This window comes from Haliotis rufescens, unplaced genomic scaffold, assembly GCF_023055435.1.
Source record: "Haliotis rufescens isolate VD_foot unplaced genomic scaffold, xgHalRufe1.0.p SCAF_6, whole genome shotgun sequence".
Classification (NCBI taxonomy): domain Eukaryota; kingdom Metazoa; phylum Mollusca; class Gastropoda; order Lepetellida; family Haliotidae; genus Haliotis; species Haliotis rufescens.
In genome coordinates, this window is record NW_025964334.1 from 57,635,640 (window position 1) to 57,647,697 (window position 12,058).

General features: G+C 44.3%; 1 protein-coding gene across 6 annotated transcripts in view; it reads right to left on the reverse strand.

Moving 5' to 3' along the window:
* LOC124143152 (1-phosphatidylinositol 4,5-bisphosphate phosphodiesterase eta-2-like) overlaps positions 1-12,058 on the reverse strand; it is a 117,129-nt gene that overhangs the window by 43,030 nt on the left and 62,041 nt on the right. For all 6 annotated transcript variants that reach the window (XM_046511988.2, XM_046511991.2, XM_046511989.2 and 3 more), the window contains exon 2: positions 5,565-5,720. In XM_046511988.2, coding sequence (XP_046367944.1) covers positions 5,565-5,720 — 156 coding nt within the window. The remainder of the gene's footprint in view (positions 1-5,564; positions 5,721-12,058) is intronic.

Here is a 12,058-nt window from a genome sequence, read left to right on the forward strand (position 1 = left end):
TTTTAATGCAAGGATCGGCAACAATTGTATCTGAAACTATTTTATTTATCGGGAATAATATATTCCATTATTTTCTTAATTATATGCAACCTTTAATAAACATATTTAAAATAATAATAACCCTAAGCGAAGCAGCTGATCGCTATTCCCGGGCATTATTTTTTACATGGAACATGTCTGACCAGTCACCGTCAAGGCTCACGCGCACATAGAATCGTCAAACAAAAACAAACATGACTTTTAACGAGTCAAAGTATGTCATTTATGATATATGTATCCATTCTCTGTCAACTAAAGTTTGTTTCAAGGCGTCAATAGCGGTATTCTGACCGTGGTTGCTGTTAATAACGGTGAGTTGTGCGATTTTCCGATCGCTTCACACACGATTTCGCCGAAATTAATAAAAACAATATTATCAGATTATAAGGAATTTTGAATAAAATCAATGAAATAAGTTACAAACATAAGTCCTGATATACAAAGAACACTTTTTATAGCCAGACAGTGTAATTACATAATTATTTTGCGTACTTCAGTATGGATTTGTTGACATGGTATTCCCGGTGTTTCGTGCTCACGGTAATGTCTTTCCATGGGGGAAAAAAACATCCAAGCTCATAATTCGTGTATTATGTGCACCCCCTTCTACACAGCTGTGTTTTTTCGAAAAAAAGTGTGCACTATACTCAAGAAAATACGGTATATACTTCACCAAAGATACAAATGTTGTCGTTTTGTTGTTCTTCTCGTAATTCAAGTAGATCTATCAATCAGTGTTTGTGTTTGTTTTCAGGTAGTTATACTCAAGGACAAACCTACTTTCTTACTGGATTAAATCTGGCCAGCTTTGAAGTGAGAGACATTTCAAGAAATTGATTGGTTTTGAAATGTCACAAGAACATGAAGCAGAAATGTTGCACAGTTTATCAAATTTCATCTTACCTCCTGCTGAACTTTGAATAGCAACATGATGCAGTGAGGGAGGTCTTATGCCACTATGAACTGTATATATGGAACCTGAGAGGGGACGCATAGGGGGGTGCAAAGGGTGGATGCAGAGGGGGGTGCAGAGGGGGAAATGTAGAGGGGTTGGAGAGGGGGTGGAGAGGGGGGTGCAGAGGGGGGTGCAGAGGGGGGAATGTAGAGGGGGTGGAGAGGGGGTGGAGTGGGGGTGGAGAGGAGGGAAGCAGAGGAGTCGGAGAAGGGGGTGCAGAGGGGGGAATGTAGAGGGGGTGGAGAGGGGGTGGAGTGGGGGTGGAGAGGAGGGAAGCAGAGGAGGTGGAGAAGGGGGTGCAGAGGGGGGAATGTAGAGGGGGTGGAGAGGGGGTGGAGTGGGGGTGGAGAGGAGGGAAGCAGAGGAGGTGGAGAGGGGGGATGCAGAAGGGGGAATGTAGAGGGGTTGGAGAGGGGGGTGGAGAAGGGGGGTGCAGAGGGGGGGTTGGAAAAGGGGGAATGTAGAGGGGGTGGAGAAGGGGGGTAGGAAAAGGGGGGTGCAGAAGGGGGTGCAGAGGGGGGATGGAGAAGGAGGAATGTAGAGGGGGTGGAAAAGGGGGTCGGAGAGGGGGGATGCAGAAGGAGGAATGTAGAGGGGGTGGAGAAGGGGGGTGGAAAAGGGGGGTGCAGAAGGGGGGTGGAGAGGGGTGGAGAAGGGGGGTGGAAAAGGGGGGTGGAGAGGAGGGATGCAGAAGGAGGAATGTAGAGGGGGTGGAAAAGGGGGGTGGAGAGGAGGGATGCAGAAGGAGGAATGTAGAGGGGTGGAAAAGGGGGGTGGAAAAGGGGGAATGCAGAGGGGTGGAGAGGGGTGGAGAGGGGTGAGATGGAGAGGGGGGATGCAGAGGGGGTGGAGAGGGGGTGTAGCGGGTTGGAGGTGGGGAACGTGATTGTCAGGATGTTTTCTGTCCCATCCCAACTGTCAGTTTGAAAGAGATATTGTTAAAACGAATGCAAAAGAAAACTATAACAAATAATAAATGTCAATTGAATTCTTTACTTCTTCTTCTTCTTGTTATTAGTAATGACAGTTACAATTTTGATACATACATGAACTAACTGCAAGTCATACTCTATTTTTAATGCTTGTCAGTTTTGACAGTTAGATAATTAATTTCTACAAATTCTATTTAATCTACTTGAAAAGAATAATTACAATGGGCAAAGGCAGAGCCAATAATGCTGCACGGTAATTATTATAATAAAAACTGTAAAATACTTCTATCGAATCATTATAAAATTTCTAAAATCTCACTGGGCCAAAAACTTCAACTTACGTTGAGTCTGTTGAGTCAACTCATTTGGAATGAGATTATGATATTCATGGTGACGTAACATCCGGAAATACATGTAGCAGAAAGACGCCAAAAGTTAGAGTGAGAAGAATGCGATTAAACACCAAATATATGATGTGACAGTAATTAGGATGGATATAATCTACTCAATAACATGTCCAGGAAGGTGTTTATGTAAGTATTTTGGAATAACTATATTTACTTTAGTGGATTTAGAGCATGAAACAATTTCGGAATGAACTACCCAACTTTCGATGACGTAAGCGCCAGTCGATCGCGGGACTATTTGAGCCGATCACTGGAGCTAACTATTACTGTTAAATATTAGATGAAACATTTAATTGATCTTATACCTCAATATAAGACAATTTTCAGCAGATCTGGCAAAGCGAACTTCTCGCAAGTTAAAAAATGTTATATTATGCTTGTTTTAAAACTTATGTTAAATGTGAACCTTATATATCATTCTTGAATTCGCAAAATATGAAAACAACCCTCACGAGATTCAGGCTGAGTTGTCATACTTGGAAATTGAGAATGGACGTCATTATAAAATTCCAAGAAATTTAAGAAAATGCAAACTTTGTAAATTAGACTGTGTTGAAACCGAGTACCACTTCCTGCTTATTTGTCCATCGTATGTCAAGTTACGGCAACTATATCTCAAAGCAAAGTTCTATTGTCATCCTAACATTCATAAATTTAACATGCTTCTGTCATCACCAGATACATATATTATTACAAATCTAGCAAAATATCTATATTATGCAAATGAAGTAAGAAATGCGATACTGAATGTTTAAAACTTGTCTGTACTCAACTTTTGTACACAAAGGCCTGTGGCCTGTATGTATTGGAAATAAAATGATTGATTGATACCTACAATATACAGCTTTAGATGCAGAGGGGGGTGCAGAGGGGGGATGCAGAGGGGGGATGCAGAGGGGGGGGTGCAGAGGGGGGATGTAGAGGGAGGGTGCAGAGGGGGGATGTAGAGGGAGGGTGCAGAGGGGGGATGCAGAGGGGGGATGCAGAAAGGAGTGGAGAGGGGGATGCAGAGGGGGTGCAGAGAGGAGTGGAGAGGGGGATGCAGAGGGGGTGCAGAGGGGAGTGGAGAGGGGGATGCAGAGGGGGGTGCAGAGAGGGGTGGAGAGGGGGTGCAGAGGGGGGATGTAGAGAGGAGTGGAGAGGGGGATGCAGAGGGGGTGCAGAGGGGGGATGCAGAGGGGGGATGTAGAGGGAGGGTGCAGAGGGGGGATGCAGAGGGGGGATGCAGAGAGGAGTGGAGAGGGGGATGCAGAGGGGGTGCAGAGAGGAGTGGAGAGGGGGATGCAGAGGGGGTGCAGAGGGGAGTGGAGAGGGGGATGCAGAGGGGGGTGCAGAGAGGGGTGGAGAGGGGGTGCAGAGGGGGGATGTAGAGAGGAGTGGAGAGGGGGATGCAGAGGGGGTGCAGAGGGGGGATGCAGAGGGGGGATGTAGAGGGAGGGTGCAGAGGGGGGATGCAGAGGGGGGATGCAGAGAGGAGTGGAGAGGGGGATGCAGAGGGGGTGCAGAGAGGAGTGGAGAGGGGGATGCAGAGGGGGTGCAGAGGGGAGTGGAGAGGGGGATGCAGAGGGGGGTGCAGAGAGGAGTGGAGAGGGGGATGCAGAGGGGGGTGCAGAGGGGAGTGGAGAGGGGATGCAGAGGGGGTGCAGAGGGGGATGCAGAGGGGGGTGCAGAGGGGAGTGGAGAGGGGGATGCAGAGGGGGGATGCAGAGGGGGGTGCAGAGGGGGGATGCAGAGGGGGGTGCAGAGGGGGGTGCAGAGGGGGGTGCAGAGGGGGGATGCAGAGGGGGGATGTAGAGAGGAGTGGAGAGGGGGATGCAGAGGGGGGATGTAGAGAGGAGTGGAGAGGGGGATGCAGAGGGGGTGCAGAGGGGAGTGGAGAGGGGGATGCAGAGGGGGGTGCAGAGGGGAGTGGAGAGGGGGATGCAGAGGGGGGATGCAGAGGGGGGTGCAGAGGGGGGATGCAGAGGGGGGATGCAGAGGGGGGATGTAGAGGGAGGGTGCAGAGGGGGGATGCAGAGGGGGGATGTAGAGAGGAGTGGAGAGGGGGATGCAGAGGGGGTGCAGAGGGGGGATGCAGAGGGGGGATGCAGAGGGGGGATGTAGAGGGAGGGTGCAGAGGGGGGATGCAGAGGGGGGATGCAGAGGGGGGATGCAGAGGGGGATGTAGAGAGGAGTGGAGAGGGGGATGCAGAGGGGGTGCAGAGGGGAGTGGAGAGGGGAGTGGAGAGGGGGATGCAGAGGGGGGTGCAGAGGGGAGTGGAGAGGGGGATGCAGAGGGGGGTGCAGAGGGGAGTGGAGAGGGGGATGCAGAGGGGGGTGCAGAGGGGAGTGGAGAGGGGGATGCAGAGGGGGGTGCAGAGGGGAGTGGAGAGGGGGATGCAGAGGGGGTGCAGAGAGGAGTGGAGAGGAGTGGAGAGGGGGATGCAGAGGGGATGCAGAGGGGGTGCAGAGGGGAGTGGAGAGGGGATGCAGAGGGGGGTGCAGAGGGGAGTGGAGAGGGGGATGCAGCGGGGGTGCAGAGGGGGGATGCAGAGGGGGGTGCAGAGGGGGGATGCAGAGGGGGGATGTAGAGAGGAGTGGAGAGGGGGATGCAGAGGGGGTATGCAGAGGGGGGGATGTAGAGGGAGGGTGCAAAGGGAGGGTGCAGAGGGGGGATGTAGAGAGGGTGCAGAGGGAGGGTGCAGAGGGGGGTGCAGAGGGGGTGCAGAGGGGGGTGCAGAAGGGGGATGTAGAGGGAGGGTGCAAAGGGAGGGTGCAGAGGGGGGATGCAGAGGGGGGATGCAGAGGGGGGTGCAGAGGGGGGATGTAGAGGGAGGGTGCAGAGGGGGGATGCAGAGGGGGGTGGAGAGGGGGATGCAGAGGGGGGATGCAGAGGGGGGATGCAGAGAGGGGTGGAGAGGGGGATGCAGAGGGGGATGCAGAGGGGGTGCAGAGGGGGGATGTAGAGGGAGGGTGCAGAGGGAGGGTGCAGAGGGGGGATGCAGAGGGGGGATGGAGGTAGGGGATGCAGGGATGTCCACTCCCCTTTTGAAGCATACATTTTAACATATATAAAACATGTTACTGCATCAATTGGTGACACTGACAAAAGATAATGAACTATTTTTTTACTAATTTGTTAATTATTTGCATTGATCAATCATTTTCTTAATTTGAAGTAACACAGCTGTGCTTATTTCAAATCATTGGTTGAACTGTGTAGTTGAAAAAACTGACAGACAGATCACTTACTTTCATTCTTTGGCTCTCTCAGTTTTTTCTGTGAGCCCTCATAATGGACAATCATGTTCCGGTGGTCCAGGAAGAACTTGCGCTGCAGCAGCTTGGTGGGCGACTTGACCTTGGACAACACCTGACCTTTACTCAGCTCTTCCAGCAGACGGTCCACTGGACAAACAAAGGGAGATAACTATAAGTACAAACATGGCTTCAAAACAATTGGCCATGAAATTTAGCTCACATTTTATCTCTAATATGATGAAAACATTGTTAGATTTGTTTTATTTAAATTGTCATAAGATATGATAGATACCAGCTCAAAGAATCACCTCATATTGAGCCAAAAACAGTCCCTGCGAGTTTAAATCCGATCTTTCAAACACAGTTTGCTTGTTGGTCTGTTTGTTGTTTTGTAGCGCCCCACTCAGCAATATTCCAGCTATATGACAGCGGTCGGTAAATAATCGAGTCTGGGCCAGACGATCAAGTGACTGACATCATGAGCATCAATCCACACAATTGGGTTACGATGACATGTACCAACCAAGTCAGCGAGGCTGCCCACCAAATCTGGTTAGTCGCCTCTTACGATATGTATAGTCGCCTCTTACAGCAAGCATGGGTTGCTGAAGACCTATTCCACCCCGCATCGTCACGGGTACTTGGTTTGTTTTCTACCTTATATTTAATGATGTAGACCAATCTAAGTTTTCTTAGTTTGACACATAGCACCAGTTACAATGTCTAGAAATAGTCTGGAATTGGTCATCAAAGCTTGATGCAGAGTCTCTCTTTAAATTTGGTCTGTCAAAAAAATATCCAATGTCTTCAGTCTGTGATCTGATAGCTTGTTGTTGACACAAAGAAAAACATTCACCACATTTTGAAATGAGTATCTGTGAACCACCTCCACAAGTTCTTGTGATTTGATCCTGTTTGTTTCAACTGACCGTTTGACAATAGTCAGTGTGTAAGTTTCTACTTGACATGATGGTAGACAAGCAGGCTTACAATACACTGAAGGAACATTCCAATGTCTTTGAATCTTTAATGATTCCTATTCATTCCAGCATCTGCATTGGAGCATTCAGATGTAACAAAACAGAAACTATTAAATATGCAGTGATGTTACAAATGAGTTTAGATACATAACGATTTTCTTCAGTTTGTCTATAACAGGTTTCACTCCACCCAAAGCAATATTCCAGCTATATGACAGCGGCCTGTAAATAATCTAGTCTGGGCCAGACCATCTGGTGATCGATATTGTGCCGAATGATCCATGTCGTCGAGGATACAATGACACGACTCATCAATTCACCGAGCCTGACCCTGATCCACTTAGTCGCCTCATACGACCAGCACTGGTTGCTGTGGACCAATACTCAACTGGAATTGACATGGGGACGATATTTGTCCCCACACACTCTAGACACAGTGTTCTCACTGGCTTTTGAAACTGCCAGACTTGAAGGACTGTCAACTCTAAAAATTACCAATCCCCCAATGTTTGTCAGTTCCAACTTCAACAAATACAAAAATGTGTGAAAATTACCTAGTTTTAATTCTTTCAACATCATGTTCAATGCAATGATGTTATCTCTGAAATAACCTTGTTAGATCTACACGTCATTCACCCAAAGTTCAGTCACAAGTTTGTTTTTGGTTTTTAGTTTTTTCTAGGCAAAGCCGCTACCAATATATATTTAACCTCGCAGGAAATTGTTATTTCCTTGCACTACAAACCGACAAGGGAAGCTCTGATGGTAAAAGACAAGCTGACTTTATTCCAAAAAAATATACTTATATGAATATCACCGATGTTTTGTTCAACAGCATAGATTTCTAAGTTACTTTATTATATTTTACATAGAAAAACATAGACACTTTTTGTCACAGTGTTTTGATGTATGTACCAGACAAGAACGTCAACTTGATATCTCACTCGCCAAGCACCTCCAGATATAGTTCTAATTCCCAGTTCACGAAACAATCCCAGCATCATGACATGACAATCTACAGCTCCCAGTTGAATACATTAAAACCTACCACATGAAACAGACCCCACGATGTATATACTGAATACATCATGAAATGAGATTACCCTAACAACATTCAATAGTAAAATGTCTAAAGAATAATATAACAATTTGACAATAAAACAAATTTCACTTTCACTGAAGTCAATGGCTGACAGCCAATATTACAACTGCAATAATAAAGAGCAAACATTTATCTTTCTGAACTTTATGCAAATAAATGGAAAAAAAGAAAATGAACATTACAGTTCTACCAAAATGGCATTCCAACTCCTGTTTGCACCCACCCAGTGATCAATCAATTCCAACAATACTTCTGCCCTGTGGCGTGGTGATCAAATGAAGAAAGCTGTTTCATATCAATTGAAAACTCAACTACATCATTATTTCGTTATCGGCCATCTCACCCATTGACAAATACTACTTCCCTATCAATATATCTTTAGCCTCTTATCGATTCCCTATCCATACATCTCCATCGGTGTCCACATACCACTGTTGCAGCTGATTGATCAACACAAGCAAGAACCACTTAGCAAACTACTGGACTAAAAAACACACAATGTTTGTTTGGTGAACTTGAACAGTGCAGCTTAATGAAGTCATCTTTTTACATATTGTATTGTTTACTTACCTTTTACTTACAAATACTTTACAGCAAGTTGAAAAAACAACAACATATTTTATGTATGAAATATTCTTTGCTTTGTCTCACTTCATATTGCTGTGTAGGTCCATTCAGTGAAAGAAAAATGTATCAAACAGACTCTTTATCAGAGTAACATTAATACTTTTATAAGTTTTCTTGGTAATGGTTAATAATTTGTAAACATATTACAACAACTATCTTGACTGGTGATTTGTTTTTAGAAATGATAACACTTAAACCCAGTTGTATGATAACCTGTGATCACACACAGTCCTGCTTTTACAACAAGAGTGGTATCAAACCTCACTCACTCACTCAGCCACTCACTCCATCCAACAAGGAAAACCCACCAAGATGTCAATCAACCAAACACCCATCCATTAAACACAAACTCACTCTATCCCTCACTCACTCACTCACTCAGATTAACCAGTGGAGATTGATGCTAAATTGGCTATCAAACATGCCTACAGTGAGGTTGACATAGGCCCAGGATGCAGGCCTCACTGGTCAGTTCTAATTACCGGTCAAGTCCTGGACACTGCATTAATGTCCTGTGTCAAACTGTGCCATTGTCTCTGTATAATTAGCGAAACTAATCAAAGCTAGATAATAAACCTTGGCACTACCAGACCAGTGTCTGACGGCCCCCAGGCCGACCCTGGTCATGTAACTGTGTGGTGTGCGTGTTGGACGAGGCTTAGTTCCAGTTTGGGTAAAAACTGAATCAAAGAACCATCATTACTTCATTACTTCCAAATTTGTTATACAAAAATCTATTGTGGGTGACTCAACCTAAAAAAGGACAAGAATCCGTACTTTACGAAGAAAGTGTTATCCCAAATATAACATTTGCTACATTTGACCACTTTCTAAATAGCATTGTATATTCAAGACACCAAGCCAAAGTGTTTTCCTGACAACAGGTGATGTCTGCATATCATTGGAAGAAATCACAACAGGAGACAAATGATATTTCTTAAAGGAGGTTTTTCACTTAATGTTCTGGGAATGACTAATACCGTATTTTCTTAAGTATAGTGCGCAAAAAATAACACCGCACCCCTTCAGTGAATCCCCGGAGACGATGATAAGAAACTTGGTCAGTACAAATTTGAAATTTGAGATAAAAAATCACCAGACATGTCAATTTACTGTTGAAAATGTATTTTTTGTTCTGCTTGGCATTGTTTTACATCAGGGATTAAGATTACCTTGTGTATTTTCTCGTAAACTAAGCTGGAAACAGCAATCAGCTGTACACACGTTTTCTTGGAATCTACCGGTGAATCGGTTAAAACTTACCCAATGATATAACTTTACATGATTTTGATTCAATGATCGGGAAAAAAGTTATCTGAAACTATTTGTTTATCAGAAATAATATATTCCAATATCTTGTTATTTTAGTTGCAGCTTTTACTAAATTTATTTAAAATAATAATAACCCTAAGCGTAGAACTTCGGTGCAGCTGATCGCTATTGCCGGTTATTTTTTTCACATGTGACACTTTGACCAGTCACCATCGAGGCTCCCATGCACGTGATCGTGAGAACTACGTGTTGACATAGAATCATCAAACTACAAAAATTATGACTTTTAACGAGTCAAAGTATGGCATTTATGATATATGTATCCATTCTCTGTCAACTAAATTTTGTTTCAAGACGTCAATATTGGTAATCTGACTGTGGTTGCTGTTAATAACGATGAGTTGTGCGATCATCCGATCGCTTCACACACAATTTCGAGGAAATTAGTTAAAATGATATTAAAAGGAATTTTGAATAAGATCAATGAAATAAGTTACATACATAAGTCCAGATATACAAAGAACACTTTTTATAGCCTGACAGTGTAAATAGTTGATTAATTTGCGTTCTTCTGTATGGAATTGTTGACATGGTATTTCCGGTCCTATGTCTTTGCAGTGGAGGGGGGAGGGAAATCAAAACTCATTATGGTATGTATAATGCGCACAGCCTTCTACACAGCTGTGGGTTGTTTTTTTAAAAAGTGTGCACTATACTAAAGAAAACGGGTAATTTGATTTGGTGAGACACCTTAGACTGATGTGATAGAAAATAAGCTTGACAGGAAGTTACTCAAAAAGTGATCTATTTCTTTAATTTTACATTTAGGGAGTTTTGAGATGTGCATTTGGAACACAGCCAAGAGGGTTTGTAAAAAGTGAGAGTTATTTTTGTTTTAATTCACACCCCATGACAAAAACAAGAGCATAAGGGGCTGATCATGTGGAACTGATAAACACGTGATAGTGCAGTAAAATACAACCCATAAATAATTCTTATAAGATTTTATTTCTGCAACTAGATATGATTGCATCAAATGCTGTGCACTGAGGCCTGAAATACAGCAGAGTGAGTGAGTGAGTGAGTGAGTGAGTGACTGAGTGAGTGAGTGACTGAGAGAGTGACTAAGTGACTAAGTGAGTGAGTGAGTGAGTGAGTGACTAAGTGAGTGAGAGAGTGAGTGAGTGACTAAGTGAGTGAGAGAGTGAGTGAGTGACTAAGTGAGTGAGTGAGTGAGTGAGAGAGTGACTAAGTGAGTGAGTGAGTGAGTGAGTGAGTGAGTGACTGAGAGAGTGACTAAGTGACTAAGTGAGTGAGTGAGTGAGTGAGTGAGTGAGTGAGTGACTAAGTGAGTGAGTGAGTGAGTGAGTGAGTGAGTGAGTGAGTGAGAGTAAGTGAGAGTGACTAAGTGAGTGAGTGAGTGAGGGGGTGAGTGAGAAAGTGACTAAGTGACTAAGTGACTAAGTGAGTGAGAGAGTGACTAAGTGAGTGAGAGAGTGAGAGTGACTAAGTGAGTGAGTGAGTGAGTGAGTGACTAAGTGAGTGAGAGAGTGAGTGAGTGACTAAGTGAGTGAGAGAGTGTGTGAGTGACTAAGTGAGTGAGTGAGAGGTGACTAAGTGAGTGAGTGAGAGGGTGACTTAGTGAGTGAGTGAGAGTGAGTGAGTGAGTGAGTGAGTGGGTGACTGAGAGAGTGACAAAGTGAGTGAGTGAGTGAGTGAGTGAGTGAGTGAGTGAGTGAGTTAGTGAGTGAGTGACTGAGTGGGTGACTGAGAGAGTGACTGAGTGAGTGACTGAGTGAGTGAGCAGACAGCACTGTGTCATTTTTTGTAACTCTTCCCACCATTCTGCAAACTTTAAAGTTTAGTATTCATGAATTTTGTAGTTTTGCACCTGTTAGACTTGATGGCAAGCAATTTTACGATACACTTATTCACAGCTAGAATAGCTTGCTGAAGTGAATCTTGGAGATCACTGATGTTATCAGACAGACATGCACTTTCACAACCGTGGAATTGCAGAATACATAAGGGACAGAAAACAGAAAAGCTCCTTCCTACTCCTAGCCTGTCCTGCATTTGAGAGTATTGTTTATGGAATCAATACAACTATTTCATTATAATGTTGTGCAGCTGAATTGATACAAGCACATGGGAAATGGTGTTTATGAAAAATAGGAAAAATATAGAAAGGCCATCTATATTAAACAAGACAGCATTCCAAATTAAAATACCATATCGTATGGTATTGTACAAAATAATGATGAACTTACGTTTTGAGCAGAAACCCTGAAAAGTTTATTTTGTCCGATTGAAAATTTGCAGGGCTCTTAATGCAACCAACTTAAACAATAAATACTTTTATCCGACAGTTATTGTTAACTTTTAACTGCTTCTGTATCCTGGTAGTAGTCCTACATTATTGACACCTCGACCTGGCATCAGTGACTACAAGTTGTCGCCTGAAACCTCGGGGTACATAGGTTCACACACAGTGTACATCACAC